This window comes from Typopeltis vanoorti, unplaced genomic scaffold (assembly GCF_054136105.1).
Source record: "Typopeltis vanoorti isolate ZY-2024b unplaced genomic scaffold, IOZ_Tvanoo_1.0 HiC_scaffold_24, whole genome shotgun sequence".
NCBI lineage: Eukaryota > Metazoa > Arthropoda > Arachnida > Uropygi > Thelyphonidae > Typopeltis > Typopeltis vanoorti.
In genome coordinates, this window is record NW_028328064.1 from 3,843,278 (window position 1) to 3,863,304 (window position 20,027).

The 20,027-nt window shown below is 34.6% G+C and overlaps 2 protein-coding genes across 2 annotated transcripts; both read left to right on the forward strand.

Moving 5' to 3' along the window:
- The first annotated feature begins 2,094 nt into the window (after positions 1-2,094).
- LOC150092189 (lysozyme-like) lies at positions 2,095-8,040 on the forward strand. Its single transcript, XM_090415222.1, has 4 exons — positions 2,095-2,158; positions 2,357-2,424; positions 4,015-4,129; positions 7,806-8,040. The coding sequence occupies exons 1-4, from the start codon at positions 2,095-2,097 to the stop codon at positions 8,027-8,029; spliced, it is 471 nt and encodes a 156-aa protein (XP_090271348.1). The 3' UTR covers positions 8,030-8,040.
- Positions 8,041-8,909: 869 nt separating this feature from the next.
- LOC150092190 (invertebrate-type lysozyme-like) lies at positions 8,910-14,832 on the forward strand. The gene is made up of 4 exons (XM_090415256.1): positions 8,910-9,423; positions 10,585-10,652; positions 12,066-12,201; positions 14,487-14,832. The coding sequence occupies exons 1-4, from the start codon at positions 9,357-9,359 to the stop codon at positions 14,711-14,713; spliced, it is 498 nt and encodes a 165-aa protein (XP_090271382.1). The 5' UTR covers positions 8,910-9,356; the 3' UTR covers positions 14,714-14,832.
- Positions 14,833-20,027: the final 5,195 nt, after the last annotated feature.

Here is a 20,027-nt window from a genome sequence, read left to right on the forward strand (position 1 = left end):
AACTCAGAAATTGTGGACAAATCTAAGGAATGCTAATCCCATTTTCTACACGGGATTTAGTGAACGTGGAAGTGATGTCAGCCTTTCACATTTCGCTCTCTTTTTGGTTCTGTGCCCGTTTTAGCAACACCATGAACGTCAATGAGCCAACGATAAAAAAACAAATGCACGAGGGGATATTGGGGGGGGGGGGGTAGAGGGCATTGTGTGGATTTTAAAATTTGAGTATTTATGCTTTATTTATAATAGTTCCATGTTTGGTCTCTAGAGTCCAGTTTCCTGATTATCTAACCTCGACTCGGCACTTAATGCATGACAGGCTTACAACCTTTCGTGGGTAGGTTTCAAATATATACATATTATTTTCCTGGTCACAAAGCCTCTCCAGCTGAACAAGGAAATCGGGACTTCGGAGCACTTAGGGTTATTTTCTTTTTCAAAAAAAGACAAGCCACATTTATTCAAGAAATTACAGCTTGTTTCAGAGCATACCTTTACAAACAGCAACTTTTATCAACTGTGCTACTCGGACAAAAAAAACTTGCTAATTTTGAGACACTTATAAGATACAGAACATGTTATTAGTCAAGGAGTGAAGCTCGCTCTTTTTCTATACCAATCCAGTCAAAATATTATGCCTGCCCCTGTTGTTTCGCAATCAGGCATTCCACCGTTCACGTGGCACTCATGATACTGAAAGCGGGGTGAGCATTGCTCATTTGATTCGACATGGTCAAGGGTTCTGACGAACTTCAAAAAAGATATTATGTAAGGTATAGGTTGAAGGATGGCATTTTCCAAGCAACTGCCAATATTGGAGGTTGTTTAGTACTGTAGTTAACATGATGCAAGAATGACAGGACGATGGGCAGAACGACAGTCGCTGGTAGATGCTCACGGCGAACGCATTTTGTCCCATTTCGTGCAAACTCAAAGATGAAAAAACTCTGGAACAACTGACCGTGGAATTTAACTAGGGGACGAATGGTGGTGATGGTTGTTCCAATAACACAATCCAAAATACTCTCTAAGTACCCATGCATGTCTAATCATTGACGACTACACCTACAATTTGCATCATCACTGGACTTAGAAGACTGGGAAAGTTCGCCTCTTTGGATGAATCTGTTTTCAGCTATGCGTGTGGTCAGTGGTGGAGGGTAACGCGAAAACCTGGAGAGAGGAATCTCCCCCATGTCATAGTCCAGTAGAAATAGACAGATGAGGATCATTATGATGAAGAGAATGTTTTCCTGGTAATCTCTTAGAGTCCTGATCCCCGTAGATCGTGCTATCTATCCTACAAAGTACCTATCCATTGTGGCTGATCAGGTACACACCACCCTTCATGGTGAATGTCTTCTTCCAGAAGGACAGTGTTTAGTGCCACATTGCCGGTATCGTTCGAGAGCGGGGCGCCGAACATGATAACTTCTAAACGTTACCATGGTCACCGGATGTGAATTATCATAGTTGGGATTACGTGGATAGAAAAATCTGCCGTTTCAATCCCCCCCAGCCACTCGCACACCTATGAAAGCAATCCTGACGACTACAATATACCTCCTGAAAAGTTCGGGCTTTTAGAGTACATGCCATGCCAGGTAGTGGCAGTTCTATCAGTAAAGGGGGGGGGGGACTACGGACTATTTTGACTGAACTGTGTATATCTATTAAGCTTCGGTTTCATGCATGCAATTTCTTTAATTTACAACGTACTAGTAAAATTTATTGTTACTGCAACTGAAACCTCGAAGAAGCTGATTATAGAATCAGCTTGGTTTGATCTGTTTAAGTAAAATTTAATTTTAGTGATGATTAGCCACATTCGCATCCCCCCGCCCCACACACACACATGCCTCTTCTATGAGAGAACTCCTGCTTCTCGTTTGGCGTTTTTGCTATTTTTAATTGCCTTGTTTTTATGTATTTCTGGTTATTTTATTTCAGTCCACTAACATCAATATATTTTTAACTTATATAGAAAAAAAAAAAAAAACAAGTGTCATCCCTAAAGTGTCGTGTCTAGAAGAAGATTGTGCTACATCTTTGCCACGCAGTCATAACAAATCCATAAAAACAATAGACAGAGAAATGAAAATCTGGATTGTTTTGTATTTCTTAGTCACGATTAATGTGAACTTCAAAAGTTGCTCAGGTGACTGAAATTTAAATGGTTAAATGCAAGACATGTCTAATATGTCTTTCTAGTTGTTATTTTAAATTTAATAATCATTGTCCGTACAGTAATAAGATAACTGTTATCGGGATTTCTACCCGAAGTAATTCATTAATATTTTAAATCAGTCTTTAAATTTTTCAGAAGAATGTTCTACTAAACTAATTCTTTTTGCAGCAACCTTTGTGAGGACTTCCACAGAGGTCCCAGTTGTTTCCCAAGCTTGCTTGAACTGCATATGTCAAGTAAGAATAAAATCCCTTTTATTTCAAAAATTATAAAATATTATATAACCTGTAAAAGTACTGAGTTAAATAACTACCTACTTAAAAATATAATTCTGTAATTTTTAGAACTTAATTGATGCTCATCGCCAAAAGTTAGTAAATGAATACAGTAGACAGCAATCGCCTCTTTACATTCGTATGCCACTTCAATGATCTGCACACGATAAAACATCTACTCTAAGAATTGTTTCTGAAATGATATTAAAGCACACTATCTAAAACTTAAAAATCAACTACATAATAAAATAAACCATTAAACTTTTTATATTCTCCAAAGGAAAGAAGGCGGCACTAGAACTTTTTTTTTGGGGGGGAAAGGTATAAAATAATCATCTATCACTGAGGTCAGCGTTCATTGCACTTTTGAGGCATGCTGCAGAAGAAACAAATAAGGCCCACAGATACTCAGGCAATTTTGTGTTCCTAATTCTAACTAGTATTTATTGTATACATTTCTGCGAGTTCTGCAGTCTATTCTGCCATTTCTCTTAGTCACCTAATAAGCAGGAGAAACTAAAAGACACATTGCAGACAACTGGCGCCATTTTGTGCTCCTAATTCCAAGTAGTATTTATTTTATGCATTTCTGTGAGCACTGTCGTATATTCTTTTTTTTTTTTTTTTGTATTAGTCGCGTAATAAACAGTAAAATACCAGACGCATTTATTTTAGGTGACTGAATGATCACCTTGAATGTCTTATACTCATTCCTTATTTCTGATTTTTCATAGTGATATTAATAACCTTTTAATGTTAAGAAACAAAAAAGGTTATTAACATCATTATTTATGTTTCTGTGGTGAGGATTAAATTAAATTATTTATGAAGGATATACTGTAGGGTTTTTAGACTACACTAAAAATCCTCCCGCTGATCGTGAAGTTTTTCCGATTGATCAGGGTACTGATCCACCGGATAAACTTCAGCTTATTCATCTGACAAAATAAGTCGATAAACAGAAAGAATTAAAAACATCAAGCATTTTGTCAGGTGGCGTCTGCGGTTTCCAAGTGTGGTGGATGAGATGGTCGCTTTATGGCTCTCATCCTATTTTGATCTGCTGTGGTGAAGTAGCTCATTGCCTTTTGTTAACAAATGGAAAGAACGAATTTCTTTCTTATGTCACGCTTCTTCGGGAGAGTGATGATCTGCTACACCCCATTAAAAAATAAAATAAACAAATAAAAGCAAACGTACCAAAAAAGGAGGAAGAACAAATTAGCTCCCGAAACTTTCTTGATATGTTTACATTTATTGCTGCCATTATTATAATTAATTTTAAGCATTTTACCTTACTAACTTGTTTGACGAAAGTTTGAGTGTTCACACTCAAATACATATGATTACCTACTGTAATTATTCTTACAGTCCTGATTGATTCTCAGCTAATTACGATCATTTAGAACTGACTTTTAGATGTTCTTCTAAAAATATATCATTTAACTTGCTTTGAAAGTTTGATGTCTGAAAATTTACGCGTAGGTATGTGTGTGCTAATCATGTATAAACTTATAAATAATTAATTTGTCTTTTTTTTTTTTTTTTCAGACTTACGGCAAATGTGCCGACAGTGTTCCATGTGTTGAAAACTACGGGAAAACATACTGTGGGCCTTTTAAGATATCCAAAGCATACTGGGTGGATGCTGGTTCTCCTGGATATGGTAAAGAAGCTTATGCTGTTATAATTGATTAATTAATTGCAGGGGCGAATGCTGGTCTTGAAATTCACGCTTGCTCTTGTTATCATTCAGGGAGTGAGAGGGGTGAATGAAGTCTGATTAGCGGAATAATGAATTACCGACCATTTAAAACTATATATTTAGAAATTTATGTACATTTAATCATACAAATAGAATATCATTTGTAAAATAATTGTTGTATCTCTTTCATAGCTACTTGAATACAAATTCTACCCTGCGGTTCTTCTTTATGAACTGGTCAGTAACATCGTCATAAAAAGTTGGTGTAACTTAATTTTCCCAAGCAACAACCACACTTGTAAAGGCTGATTGAAGCTCACTGGCTACAGCTACTTTGGCTGCGTATGGCCTGTGTTTAAGCAACAGGGTCAAATGACGTGGAGAGAGCGGAAATGGCTATGCGCGCGCATGAAATCACAGTGCTGAAGCGAGGACCTGGATGCTCCCACAACCGCGCAAGCCAAGGTAGCTTGAGTAGCGTCGGCCTTCGATACACAACGCAAAGCTCAATTATTGCAGCGTATGCTTAAGACGTCTTCTGTCTACAAAAATAAAAGCCTAAATGGAATGCTTATAAATGCATGAATTTATTAACAAATAAATATTACTTCTTTCTCAATTAATGAGCTTGCGCAGCAAACATAGCAAGCATGGAGAATTCGCCACTGATTAATTGCAACAGAACACTATTCCGGCCATTTGTTGGCATCCGTTGAAATAAATAGTTTGTAAATGTTTCATTCGGAAATAGGTAATGACAGTTAAATTCTGAGAACCAAAATAAAACACTGTCAAACGGCCTTTCTATATGAATATGAATAAATCAATATAAAAACAGTATAAAAACGTAAGTAAAGTAAGACGAACTCAGGAAATATCACTGAGCACTTTACGCAATTACTTATCACACATCAAAGTAAATGTTCTTCCGACTGCACTACGGAGGAGCAGAATGAAGTAATGTAAATCCCACCTATCTCTAAAATTAACTGCATGCAGCTACTGAAGTCTGACACTCTGGTTTCGTAGAATTTTTAATTAAATGTAAATTAAAAATTTTAATTCATTCAGCTAGAAATAATGAACTCTGTACTACTCAAAATTCTGAAGATACTTTGTAAAAACTCGATGTAGCTTAAAAATACCAAAGCGCTTTACATCGATTTTTTTACATAGGTCAAGTCCCATGAGAACTGTAAATAACCTTGTTTGTTTCTATGTATATTTTGCAAAATATTAATGTAGTTAACCCCGTGGGAAGTGAAAATATTTACTGTTTTAACGTCAAAAACAAAGGCAATGCTTTCCCAGGGGAACTTTGTATATGTATATAGTTATGTGTAAGAGCGCAGGAAAAGTTATTTACTAGTTTGGTATATAAGAGTTGCTCAAGCTCTGCGTTAACACCTTTAAAGATAGTATCTAAGAGTGCGGCTAGGTTTAGAGAAGTTTCAGCGGCTCGAAAGGAGAAGCAAAGTATCAAAAAAGGTCCGTTAGTTTTAGAGACAAGTTTCCGCGCCCGGCAAAATACGATCAAAAGATTGCACGGAGGAGAACAAAGAGCGGGTCAAACTTAAAAGAAGATGAAAGAGTCATGCCGAATTCTTCGGGGTTTACTACCCTTAGTGCAATGTACCAAGATCGCAAAATAAAAGGGGACTGAGCTGAGCATAAGGGGCTTCCAGACATCGAGAGAGAGAGTCATCGGAAGCCGGAACTAGAGGCAGTTGGAACCAGAGCGGAAGCGAGCTGAGACTATATGCGGAGTCCGAATCAGAGCAGTGGCAGCAAAGAACGAGAATAGGCAAGGCCCCAGTTACAAAGGGAGAGCCGAGATCCAAGTGCTTAAGAGCAAAGGTGAAGAGCCAGAGCCAGTCGGCGGCGATTAGTGGCAGAAGTGAAGGCAATTAGAAGCAGAAGTTCCCGAAGTAGGATCCAGAGGAGAATTTGTCCATATGCTGAAACCTATGTGCTATTCGAGTACTGCAAATTGCAGTCCAAAAGCCTGCTAATATCCCAAGTGATGCCACTGAAGCAAGATACTCCTGAAGGAAGCCTAAGACTCGAGATGAAAGAAAAGCCATAAAGACTTTAGTAAAAGACTCGCGACTGAATGTGCGATACAGAGCCCTGTAAGTCACATCCTTCTGTGTATTTTCTCTTATAATCTAGGAGATATATTGCATATGGACTGTTAAGAATTAAATTATAAGTAATTAGAAGTGTCCATAAGAGAGTCAATTGGCATGTTAGTTGATAATACAAGATTTTGTAAAAACAACTTAACAGAGAGTTAACTAACCTCTTTGCAAGTAAACTTCTAGTTTACTAGAAGTTTTGTAAGCAGAGAGTAAATAAGTTTTTGAGTTAAAAGTTTATTTAGTATTGAAGTGAAAAGGGTCTAATTTTATGCTGAAGATTTTTAGATGGGTAGAGAAAGCAATCTCCCCGTCGTTTGATTCCTGTATATTTCATATTAATGTAAATAAATGTTTTAATTAGTTGTTAAAAGAGTGCTGTCTGATCCTTTATTTTACAACTGCACTGTTTCTAAAAAATTCGGCCTTGGAAACGACTAAGGCAGCGCAGTTTAGTTATTTACGAAACGCGACTGTTTATGTAAACTTTGTTGAGGGTAGTTTCACTCGTAAGAGAGAGAGAGAGAGAGAGATCTACCGGAAGTTTTATTGAATCTTATGCCGAATATTTGATATACTGATGGCGCATTCTTACAAATAAAATTTCAGTGTTCATTGGCATACGGTTAGTAAATACGGAAGGTGGAAAAACATAGTACGCAGTAGAGTAAGTGAGAAAGGTTAAGAGAGAAAAAGCGCATTAGAGTAAAGCTACAAAGATTTAGGAATAGAATAAAGATAGAGTATAGATAAAGATATTACATTTAAGAAAATAAACATACATTAACAACTTGTCTAAAGCTGATTGAAAAATATTTGTAACACAAAAGTTTTTAATAGGAAAGATGAAAGTTACAAAATGGAATTCTCGCCCAACACGTTAAAGATATGAATTTCAATAATAAATTCATATGGAATTAAGATGTTATTTTTTATATATTTTTTAATAATTTTAATAAACTAGTCAGGAAACATGTTTTGCAAAGTACTTGATGACAAGTATTACCAAACTAAAACAAATTTGCATAAATTAATAAAATGTGCAAGCGCTTATTAGATTTATTTCCCATTCGCATGTCCGTTAACTCTACTCTAGCTGGATGGATTTTAATAAAATTTGATGTTTTTATTTATTTATTTATTTATTTTACAATCATTACCGAAATTTATGAAATCGTCTCAGAAATCATGCCTAATAAGCTAAAACGAGATCGATTCAATTGCTGTGTTAATGAGTGAACAAGAACTGCCCTTGCGAAACGCCCATATTGGAAGACTGGTTTCCGATAATTTCCATACTTGTTGAAAATACATAGATAAGTAGCTTTCGTGCTGTCTTTCTAGTCTCTTTTAGCTCATTAATTAATCTAAGATTGCATTCATTATTTATAATTAATGCGATTTTAGAACTATCCTCCAACTGTTTAGATTCCCAAATATCTGTAGCTCTTCTGTAAGTGTCAGTGGATTAACCCACTTAAACTTTTTTCTTTTTTCAGGTTTTCAGAAATGTTGCATGTATAAGAAATGTTCCGAACAGGCGATCAGAAAATACACTTCTAGGTATCAACAAGACTGTGATGGAGATGGCGTCATCACTTGCAATGACTATTTTCTCATTCATTGGTTTGGAGGCTATGGTGGATGCAAAAACAGGAAATTCATGCAGTCTGATATTTGGAAGAAATATTGCAAATGCGCCCCATTGATCGATCCACGGTGAAGCTATGTTTGTCAGGGAAATCTTCGCTGAAGCTTTATTTTTTTTTTCTAGTGGTTTTTGTCTTGTAATTTTTTTTTTTTTTTGTTGTTAATAATAAATATAATATCAGTGAACTAAATTCAGTGTTTATTGTATACATTATATACTATAAACGCTGCACTATAAAGTATATCTCTTTGTAAAATAAATTCCCGTATCTTCTAACATCATTATTCTTAGGTATATTACTCAATCCTTCTCGAAAAAAAAAAAAAAAAAACAGAAACCAGAACAAACAGACGTTAAGATTCTTAAAATCAGTAAGACTCGAAGAAACTATGAACAAAAAATGGCCAAAATAAATTATTGTAATGGCGTATACAAGCCAAATGTGAACAAGGTGTAGGTGCGTTCACTAAAACAGAATAAAATATGTATATCTTTTGGGATACATTCTCTTATGCTCCGTTATTACTGTCCTTTACTGCTTATGAGATTATATACAACAGTTTCAATCCCAGCACAATAATGATTTTTACATGAATAAGAGTAAATATTAATAAATTCAATGTGTCAAGTATTCAGTTATCACTTCAGTTTGTTCCTATTATCATAAAGGATCCAAAGATGGGGGGGGGGGGGCATGGTAACGGATTGCGAGATACCAAGAAAATAAATGCAAGTTTACTGAAAGTTAGAGCAAATTGGAAATTCTTATCATAATGGACTCTATATTTTAAGTATTTTGGTCACGTGATATGGGACGGTTTAGAGCGCACATGAAGCCTAGGACGCACAGAGAGGTAGTGGCGGAAGATATTTTATTGATTACCTTCGTTAAGGCACCAGAATCCCTTCTTCACTTATCTGGGAGTATATGTTTGTTAAATACGAACAAAGTACAGCTAACGAAGACAGTCTATTGCTCTGTTTATTGTACACGACACAAGTTTCCAAGAATAAATTCAAAAACATTTTGTATGAGTGACATCGCAGAGCAATCACGCTCTACAGTGACCTTTGATTGTTGCAACATGGACACCGATATGAAACCCGCTACCTTCGGTTCATAAGTATAATGTTGCTCGATTCATTAGTTGTGACAAACAGTCGGATATTTTAGTGTATTGTGCCTCACCCGGAACAGTAAGAAGGTCACTCAACTTTGACGGAGTTGCTGAACAAGTGCTTCTTGTCAACTGGACAGAAGGGTCAAGTTTAGTAGTTAAGAAAATTGCATTCCTGCCGGAAGGGAAAAAGGAAGGAACAAGCTTACATTTCCGGTATATTTTAACGGTGCAGTCCGGTGATACGAAATAATCAGTGGCTCACTCGCAGTGGTATAGAAATGTCGGTATTTCTGCTGTGGATTTTCGCCATTCTGGTTGGAATTCTGAATATTCAGCTATGTTCTGGTAAGATTTACGTATATTTTATTTTAACGTCTCTCGCATCCAAGCACGCAACGCACACACATTGCATCGTTTCGCACTATAATGAAAATCAACCTTCTTAAGCTATTTTGTATTTCATTATGTTATGGCCTCATAATTCAAGAAAAACAATCAGAAAATAATAAAAATGCATATTATACTCATTAAATTTCATGGAGTGTTATAATAGAAAAAGCCTGGAGTATTCGTAAATATTTTAGAATTATTCTGCTTATTGCAGGAAGAAGTCGTTAAGATAAGTCAGATGAATAGATAAATTCGAGTAAAGTAGCTGAGTAATGTAAAACTGGGCAATAAACCCCTTTTGTCTGGTAGGTGCTTTGTTTTGATGAAGAATCAGAAAACTCCTAACTGCAAACCACGCACTTCTAAGAGACTATAAAATTATCAGTTTTCGATGCGAAAGATAATGTTCTATTCCTAATTACCATCTTTAGCATCGAAAACTGGTAATTTTATAGTCTCTGTCATTTTACGACAAGTCTAAGGCATGTTATGTAGAATTAACACTCGGAATGTCTGAAAAAACTCATTGCTGTCACTCAAGCCAATATAAAACCATATGTAAAGAAGAAAGGGCATACTGAATACATTTGTGACATCTTGTGATGAATTATTGGCAACATGAGGGTCCTTGATTTGATGAATTGGAGCATTAATATTTCATTCTTAACCTGACTGCTCCCAATTTTTTCATTTTTCAGCATAAGTCATCTTGAAGCTTTGCATTCTGACAAAAATCTCAAGAACAAAGTGAAGTCTTTGCAAAATAAATAACCTTAGAAATTATAAGAACAAGACCGAAAAAAAAAATCACAATTATTTACCAGGCATCTACAGCAAAATAACTTTTCTGATGTAATTTTATGGAGTGGAATTACATAAACACTCTGTTGTCGTGAACTGGTTAAATCCTTGACTAACCGGGGTTATTAAATATAAACGTGTTCAACTAGAATACTCAAAGTGCTTGATTGTAATTTCGACAAAGTTGCGAAAATTATTTGCGTTAAAATTATTCATTCAGCACTTACCAGGTAATATTCGTAAGACAAGCGATACCCGTTTCTTAATTTGATGTCTAATGAATCATTAATTCATTCGTTCTTTTTTCTTCTGCAGGACAGGCTGTACAAAATGCGAAAGAAGTTCCTACCGCTTCTCAAGACTGTTTAGACTGCATGTGTGAGGTAAGATCTCATTACAGTTTATAAATCCTTGTTTTGTTATTTTAAAAATAAATCAATGTATGAAATTAAAAAGAAATAAAACTAGAAAAAAAAACAGCATTTGGTTTGTATCGGTTTGAATTTTAGTAACGACTAAGATCTCCATGAAATTCCCATCGCAGAAGAATAATATAAGCTTCTACGTTGTAAACTAGAGGACTTACAAATTCTGTAGTTTAAAATACAGACCTTGACTAAATACAAATGAATTTATCCCCACAAACAGTTCAATCACATGAAATCTGTTCGCAGTTAGCTTGCAGATCGTTAAAGAGTTAAAAATTTTATATTAAATTTTTATCTCGGGTAGATATAATTAAAACCTGATTCGTGAATTAAAAAAGAAGCGTCATCTGCTTGTGGTTAGTTTGATTACATTCAAGACAACTAAGAAGTGACGTGCGAATGGGCTATACTTTTGTAATCTTATTTTGTAATACTTTTCGTAATCATTCAATACATTTTTATTTTAACGTCGATGATGTACTTGGTGAAACCTGGTTCGAATTGTGACAAAGATGAAAAGCGAAGATTTCCTTGACTTTTCAAGTGAGTCTGAGTTATCCGATCTTAGGCTGATAGCATCACAGCGATTTTTACAGCATTCTTTTAACTGGGAATTGTTAATAAGAATTGTTAGTTTCCTTCAATAATGTTATTAGGAAGGGAGAAGATTCTCATATAGTTTTGAACAATTTAAAGCTCAATTCGAAGCCGATTTCTTCCCCTGTGAATCGCTTACAGTCACTTTTAATCCCTTGTTACTCGGTGTTTACAACTGTCCCAAATGCGAAGATCATATCTCCATAATTTCTATTCTCCTCTAGCTTTCGTGGAATATTGTTGTTCATATCCAAATTATTTGCGGAGATCGCATATCACTAAGAAGTGCTGAACTACTTGTTCTCCATTCCATTTTAAATTTTCATTCTTTATAAAGAAGTTAGTTTCTGAATAAAATGTGCCATGACTATTCATCTTTTTTCTTTTTTGAGGGGGAGAACAAACGTTCATTCTACCAAAAGAAATGTTTAAACGGAAGTCATCGTGGTCTTAATATATTTCTAACAACGGATGTAAATGTTCCTCATAATTAAATAAATATTTAAAATGACTTTTATAAACTTGCCATGCAAAAAGTGCGTTATAAGAAGAAAGTATTGTATTGAATAAGCGATCATGTCCATGAACATCACAAATAGGTAATAACGACTAAAATATCTTCTTTCATCCACATTTAATAGAAAAGGAAAGGGAATCTCTGTATAAGTTTCTCGGGGAAAATTTACTCTTTTATCAAGCGGAAATAATTATTTATTTATATATTTATTTGTAGTCCAAATACCAATACCATTCTCTGGTTTCTATTTTAAGGCATATGGAAACTGTGTAGAAACATTACCTTGCACAAGAGGAGGGGATGGAAAACAATACTGTGGTCCATTTTATATATCCAAGCCTTACTGGGAAGATGCGGGTCGTCCAGGGAAGGAGTTGGGAATCCGAAAAGGTAAGAGTGTACTACACGTTCCTTCAGTGAAGCAAATAAAACTCAGAATTATTTGCAAAACCTTGAATTAATGAAATTCTAATGTTTTGCTTTTGTTCTTCAAAAAATCGTGGCAAATATTTTAATGACGGGACTATGAATATGAACAATGGTTAGTTTACATTTTTACACTCAAAATGCCACTGCAATTCGTTCTTTTCTTCGTTGATGAGTGGCACTGTTTTTGATAATCGTAAGAATACTGCAGAATCAAATATTATACCTGAATTTATTTCATTATCACAATTGGGGCTTGATTTCCTATAAGCACAGTTTCTGATTTATTTAATAAATAAACAAATAAATCAATCCACTGGTGCTTTAGTTATCCAAAGGGAGTAGGTGAGGCCGTTTAGGCCTAACTATATATATATATATATATATATATATATATATATATAGAATACGGTAGCCCATAAGTTACGAAAAGGTTTAAACATGTAATAACTTTAATAATTTAATATTTAATAAATATCAAGAATAGTGAGGGATCTTGCTCCACCTTTGCTTCGAGTTGCCTTGGTGTTGTACTACCAAGTGGTCACTTACGCTTGGTTTCGCCAATAGTTTTTCGGCATGAAACTCATAGATCGTAGTTCTCGATCTTGAGTTTCGCTTACTGGCTATAAAACAACAAGGGATTTTATCCCCTTAATTTCTATTAAGGTTACCAGAAAACTAGCCGTTTGACTTTTCATCTTAGTTATAAAATTTAATAACTTTATTAATTTTTCAAAAATTTAAATAAATTAAATTATTAATTTCCCGAATGTTCCTTAGAATACCTGGAAAAAAAAAATAATAATAAAAAAAGTTACATTTTAAATTTCTTTCCTTTCGTGATTTATGGGCCAACCTGTATACAAACACAGTAAAATGAGGTTCGTAAAAACCTCATTTTACGAACTTAATTCGTTCCAGAAGGCTGTTCATATAACGAAAAGTTCGTTATGCGAAATTATTTTACCATAGTAATTAATGTAAAATAAATTAATCCGTTCTACATGAAAAATTTTTACACATTATCATAATTAAAATAAAATAAATATATAACATGAATCTTACCTTTACTGGAGCTGTATGGAGGAGGAGGAGGAGGAGGAGGATGGAAGAAATTATTGTTTTGAAGGTGAGTCACCCTCCATAAAAATGTCGGTAACTGCCCCTCAGGTGTCACAGCTCTTTTCTGTGGGTGGATTAGATGGTGATTCTTTAGCTTTCTTTAGCTAGAGTTGTGTGGGTTTGTCTTGTTCTTAAAATTTTTTTTCAAATGTGCAACGGTATTATCATTAAATATGTTAACACTGTTATTAACCAGATTCATCAGGGTGCCACTTTTCTACACTATGGATCCCTATTCTCTTTTTAAAACGCTCAACCCACCCCTACTAGCTTTAAAATCGTCACTAGATCCCGGGGTTGAACGCTTAAGGTCACTATGTAGTTGCTTAGCTTTTTTTGCAAATTATTGCTTCAGAAATCCTGTCACTTGCCATTTGTTTATCGTTAATCAACACTAACAAAGGTTTCTCCATTTCCTCAACAGCCTGAGATCTTTTTGGATTCAAAGCTTTCACTCCTTTCGCCACATCAGGCTTTTCAATCGCATCTCTATTTTTAATAATAGTACAGATTGTCGATTTTTTCATGTTATAATCTTTAGAAAGTTCAGAAATACGAGTTCCATTTTCCCCATTTAGCTTAAGCTCTTTCTTGAGTTCAGTAGTTGGTCCGGATGCTCTCTTTTTCTGTTTATTTTTATCACTGCACTTTCTAAGAGCCATATTAATGCGCAGTACGATTTGTTCGTATAAGGTGTGTGTGTACACACAAATCCTCCTGCATAGGTTTAATTATTATGGCGATAACATCTGCCCAGATACAAACACTCTTTCTTTTGAGATGGTTTTCACACATTTTCTTATTCATAAATGTTATAGATTTCATACATTCCCATCATTTGTTATGCAATCTAATTCGATCCTAATGTCTTTTCTTTCTTTTATTTAATTTGGATCAGAATAATATTAGATCGGTGCCACAGAAAAGGTGCCGTTAAGTAAAATTATGATGTGCTGTATTTTTTATAACACGCTGTTGACCGAGAGAGGGCGCTCAACAAGAGCAGGAGTAACAGATTATTTGTAACATTAAGAATACAGTTCAGATCAAATTTCTATTTAATCTTTGTTGTACTGAGAATTTTGGTGGCTTTTTTGTAAGCGTTTTATTTTGTTTCTTTTTAGGTTTTCGGTCATGCGCAGTTCTTAGGAATTGCTCTGAGCTAACTATCAGAAAATACACAACTCGGTTTCACTATGATTGCGACGAAGATGGAGAAACGACGTGCAATGATATCGTACTCATCCACATGCTAGGGGGTGGAAGCAGTTGTCGGAACAGAAAGGAATTCATGAAGTCCGAATTCTGGAAGAAATACATTCAGTGCGCTCCTCTCATACAGCCACGCTGACAGAAGACGATGCTCACGCAGTATTTGTCCACTTGATTGTTTCCTTCGTACTGATAAGGATGGCCGATAATAAAGATAATCAACTCCGAATAATAAATGCAATTTCTTATTGGTGGAAATGAGAATCAGTCTGAATGTCACTACAAACAACACAACCAAAATCAGAGATCATGAAGTATACATGCTGATAATTCTTTTTTGCCTTTTGTTTTTCAACAGAAACTAAGGTACATCGCTTTTTTTTCCTTTGGAAATTTTCAAGAAATAAATTTGCCTTAGAATACAAGTAAATAATAAGCAAAACATGGATGCTTCATGATGTTAATTATTTCAAAACAAATTGAACTAACTACAATGCCTTTAAAATGACGCCATTTCTCTTAAAAATCATTTTTAAACGTATACTTACTTTTCATGTGAATTGTGATTGTCATCTACGAAAAAGATATACCTTTAGAAGAAATTTCATAAATATTTGATCAGTTCTGCATAATTTTTATGTAAACACACTGCTTGAACAGTGAATCTTTTTTTTTTTAACTTTATTATTTACAGCAATTTTTGACATTTATTTATACTTAATCAACTATGAGAAGCCTAAAAATATTGAACCTTCTCAGGGTAGTCTCAGACAAGAAGAAGCGAATTAATAGTCACTGGGGTGACACCTCTTCGGAGCCAAGATCTATAAAATTTCCAAAAACTACAAGACGAGACAACGAGGAGACGAATTAATCAAGCAACGACTGTTTGCATTGCGGGCTCAGTGCATATGTGTTTCATAATCACGATATGAAAAACTTGAACGAAAAAAAAAAAAAAAAAAACAGGTTATCCATCTAAATATTTGGGATGTTTTTAAAATGATGTAAATTACAAATCCGATTCGTGTCACAAGTAGCATATTACAGTATTATAAATATGTATCTTTCACACATTACATATTTAATAAAAGTATTTATCGAAAATAACAGAGTATAATGAAAGTGTTTCCATGGAAACGTGTGCCTGAGCCAGGCAGGTACTCAAAGTTTGGAATTATCCTGTATACTTCTATATCGCTGTTCCCTCAAAAGTGAGGGAAAGTAGTGAGCACACAGAGTATCTATTTATTCACGTTAAATATCACTGATCAGCCACTTCGGCAGAAGATTCCAATTCCACTGGAAACATAGAAAGCCTGAAATAGCCTAAAAAGTTCCAAGTTTGGTTTTACAGCAGGGCTTTCGGATTATCTTTAAACCACACGATTGTCGATGTGTTATGAAATCTATCATTGGTGGGACTAACAAAAAAATAAATAAATAAAATTTTAAAAATAAAAAACCCTCGTATGTATTTCTATATTATTTATCACTTTTAGTCAAATTTTGAATTTGACTAAAAGTCATTCATTTCTTGCGATTCAACAAAAACAGAAAGAATTGCAAGTTATAAATCAATACCTAATCTAAATCTATTGCATGTATAATAAAAATGTGTTTTTAACTAATTGTAGACTGTAGTTTTGGAACGTTATTTTGCATAAATAATTATTCAAACTATTTAATGAAACTCGCTTCGTGACGCAAATAAACTCTCTGAATTAAATATTAATCCCAAATGAGAAGGGGAAGAATAATATAATTACTTCGAAACTCAACTACCTTAAGCATTTTGGATATATTTTATATATACTTTTTTGCCTCTAATGCCATATCTGAACCTAAAGATATACATAAATAATTATTCAAACGATTTAATGAAACTCGCTTCGTGACGCAAATAAACTCTCTGAATTAAATATTAATCCCAAATGAGAAGAATTATATAATTACTTCGAAACTCAACTACCTTAAGCATTTTGGATATATTTTATATATACTTTTTTGCCTCTAATGCCATATCTGAACCTAAAGATATATACATCTTGGAAAACTAATTTCATAGATCATGGAAGGCGAAACTCGATGAATCTGAAATTCCAAGCATTTTTAATACTTTGCGAAAGCAAAGTATTGTCATCATGAAGACAACTTAATGCGTAACATTATCGTAAAAGTCTATTCACTAAAAACAGAAACGATTTTAGAAGCGTGTCGCCATGACACGTTGACAGTGGGAATGATTTTGTTGAATGTTATATGCTTGCCGGGATGTGCAAATAAAATTTGATGAATAGATAAAATATGTCAATAAAACACCTCTCCATAACAACCCTTATTAATTTTTTTTCACTATAGCAGAAATATGGAACACTTTGTATCACTTTAAAGTTACAAGAATACATGCAGTTTGGAGTGAGCGTGCTGTCACTTCTGCAGCATCGCGCTTAATCCTACACCAAGTTCGGTGTGTTTTCATTAAAAATCGAATTGCAGCTGCAGCAACTAGCACTGTTCTAACACGTATAAAGTAAATAATTTAACGTTTTTATTCAAGTTCTTGATTTACACGTATGAACTGTCAAGTTCTGTTAACAGCTAATATGTGAAATTAATTGTTTCTAATCTCTTTTTCTGTACAACTTTTGCTAATATCTCTGACGATGTAAGTCGGAAAACTTACGAAACTTGTAGGGTTATATTTTATTAAACCGTTCGACAAATCTACAGAACTGCTAAATCACAGAAACTTACGTATACATCAATAAATCCTATAACCTACAATAATATGGATGCATAAAACTTAGAATTATAGATAATTTTGATGGCCCGATGTGACGCCACCATCCTGTTTACCGGAAGCCATAGACGAAGTCTAGTTTTCGGTCCTTCGAATTACAGCCTAAACTAAAATCCCGAGGTCAGTGTTTTGAGGGATGAAAAAGCACGTGTTTCCGGGAAAGAAAACATAGCGGTTCTCTATCCCAGATCTTTCCAACCAAACAGAATTGTTGTTACCGACTGAACTACGGAGGCTCTACACCTTGTCATGTGATGCATTCCAGTAAATAGGCACTTTGCATATTACGGTGTATGAAGAGGATTTAACCCCTTAACATACAAAGAGGTCTGTGACACGTCTTTTGTTTATTGCACCAAAACTGATTTTGAATTTTGGTTTCACATATAAATACAACCGAATATAGACGCTAGACAATCTTGTGCCTATTTCCTTTCAGCCGAGAAAAGTTGCCAACGGCGTGTATCAGCTATTTCGTTTGCGTTTGCACAAATTCATCATTATTTTTCAAATAATGATGAATTTGATCCAGCAAATCACCCTCGCCCAAAAAATTGACAGAAAAACGACCGCTTTCTGATTTTTAATTGGTACGTTAAGGGGTTAAGTTTGAGGGAAAATAATGCTAATTTTAAGCAGAAAATAAAATATCAAACAACGACTTCCTTTCCGAATAATGGTAATCTCATTCTGAGCATTGTTTTATCGTTAGACCTCCCCATTCGGCCATTCCATTTCTATTAAAGATCCTTCCCCTGCTAACCATATTGTCAAAATGGAGTTACCTAACTCTTATTTATACGCTTGTTTACTGAAGGGCTGCAGCCAAGTATAAATATATAAGTTTGTGGATCCCCCACTATGTTACAACTACTAAGCTCATCAATTTGTTCGGTTCATTGCCGGTCTCAAGTCTTTGTTGATTATGATGTTTTTGTCTAGATGAGCCTTTTGATCTAATGACAATGATCAAGGAAAGTGGATGGGAGTCTACATCCTGATGGAAACCCCCTTTTCTGTTACTAAGTTACCCATTTTGAAATATGACCTAGCCCACCACACTTTCAAAAGACAGGTGGAAATACACCAGAGAAAACTAAGAATATCAATTAAACCAGTGGTTTCCAAACTTATTTGGCTTACCACACTCTTTTCCAAGCTAATTTATTCAGCACCCCCCTGGAAACTGCTTTCTAAGACCTGACCAGCTGTACCTGATACATATAAAAGAAAATCGTATCAGCAGTTCGCGAGTTTTGGGTTATCTATTTGTTTAAGAAAACAAATAGATAGATACAGAAACAAATTTGCGTTTTATTATGCATCTGGTAGAGAATTTTGAAATTTGGAGATAAAACATCTTGTGAAATTTTAAAACTATTTATTGAATTCAATAAAAGAAACATAAATTGCACGTAAACATAGGACAAGCCGGAGTTGAAAATTTAATAACACTATTAAAATTAAGAAAACAAACATAAATTGCACACGTAAAAATCTCAAACAAATGAGTAAATAACGATCAGTAATATTAAAAACAATTCTAATGAGGAGCATGAGCCTGGTATGCTGCTACCAATTCATTGATATTTGGCTCTATATTTGTCAGCAGCATTCTTAAATCACCGCGATCAGCTAAAGATTTGTGACCGCACTGAACCCATGTTCAACAAAATATGATGATGGAAATGCGACTGAAAACTTTACTAATCCAGGATAAAGAATGGGCATCTGCTTTGGCAACCAGAACTGTTGGTACCAGTTTTTGAATTTTAATTTGTTCCTCATTTGTTGTTACTTCTATCAGTTCTTCTTGCAATTGTAAACATTCTTGTGTTTGTACTTGAAAACCGGTTCAAAACTCTAATCGGGTACTTTTATTTCATGAATATCCTTAAATCATTGGTTGAAACAATGGAGAGCCTCCAAGTGCTGACAATAGCTGAGCACGTCTTCATCATATTTTTACTCTATTGATAGATTTGGAAACTAACTGAATTCTTCTTGTCTTAAGTTTCGTTTGTACAGGACAAGTTTTGACACAAACGCAAATATAACAGCTTTTGTTTTTATTAAATTTGTTAAACAAGTCAGTCAAATAAGCTATGTCACTTTTGAAATTAATCAAGTTGGCTCGTAAAGAATCATCTTTGTTTTCTAAAAACTGTAGTACTGAGTCAAAGAGTTTAACAAATCGATTCAAACAGGCACTCTTTGATAGCCAACGAACTTCTGTATGGAGCAACAAGCGATTCATCGTTTTCTATACAAAGTTGTCCAAAACAATCTGTTATTCAATGAATGACTTGATTTTGTGGACTGCTGTAATTACATAATGTAATGACCTATGTAGGCGATCACTCAGGTATTTGGCAACTAAATGTTGACGATGAATCACAGTGTACAGTGAATATATTTGGCACCGCCTCTTTGAAATATGTAATAAAACCACGATAGCGCCCTGCCATACCTGGAGCGCCATCGGTAGAAACTGACAAGCGCTAGCAATTCCTTGATTAATGCGTTCTTCAAAACGGATTTATTAATCGAAAACGCACTAATCAATATAATAACCTATAATAATGTTATAACCTAATAACCTAAACGTATAATTCGTTTCTCAAATTTCTTTTTTGACCCTTAATTTTTT

Coding starts and splice junctions, on each gene's coding strand:
- LOC150092190 (XM_090415256.1), top strand. CDS start 9,357: ATGTCGGTATTTCTGCTGTGGATTTTCGCCATTCTGGTTGGAATTCTG. Junction 9,424..10,584: donor GAATATTCAGCTATGTTCTG/GTAAGATTTACG, acceptor TTTCTTCTGCAG/GACAGGCTGTACAAAATGCG. Junction 10,653..12,065: donor GTTTAGACTGCATGTGTGAG/GTAAGATCTCAT, acceptor TTCTATTTTAAG/GCATATGGAAACTGTGTAGA.
- LOC150092189 (XM_090415222.1), top strand. CDS start 2,095: ATGAAAATCTGGATTGTTTTGTATTTCTTAGTCACGATTAATGTGAAC. Junction 2,425..4,014: donor GCTTGAACTGCATATGTCAA/GTAAGAATAAAA, acceptor TTTTTTTTTCAG/ACTTACGGCAAATGTGCCGA. Junction 4,130..7,805: donor TGCTGGTTCTCCTGGATATG/GTAAAGAAGCTT, acceptor TTCTTTTTTCAG/GTTTTCAGAAATGTTGCATG.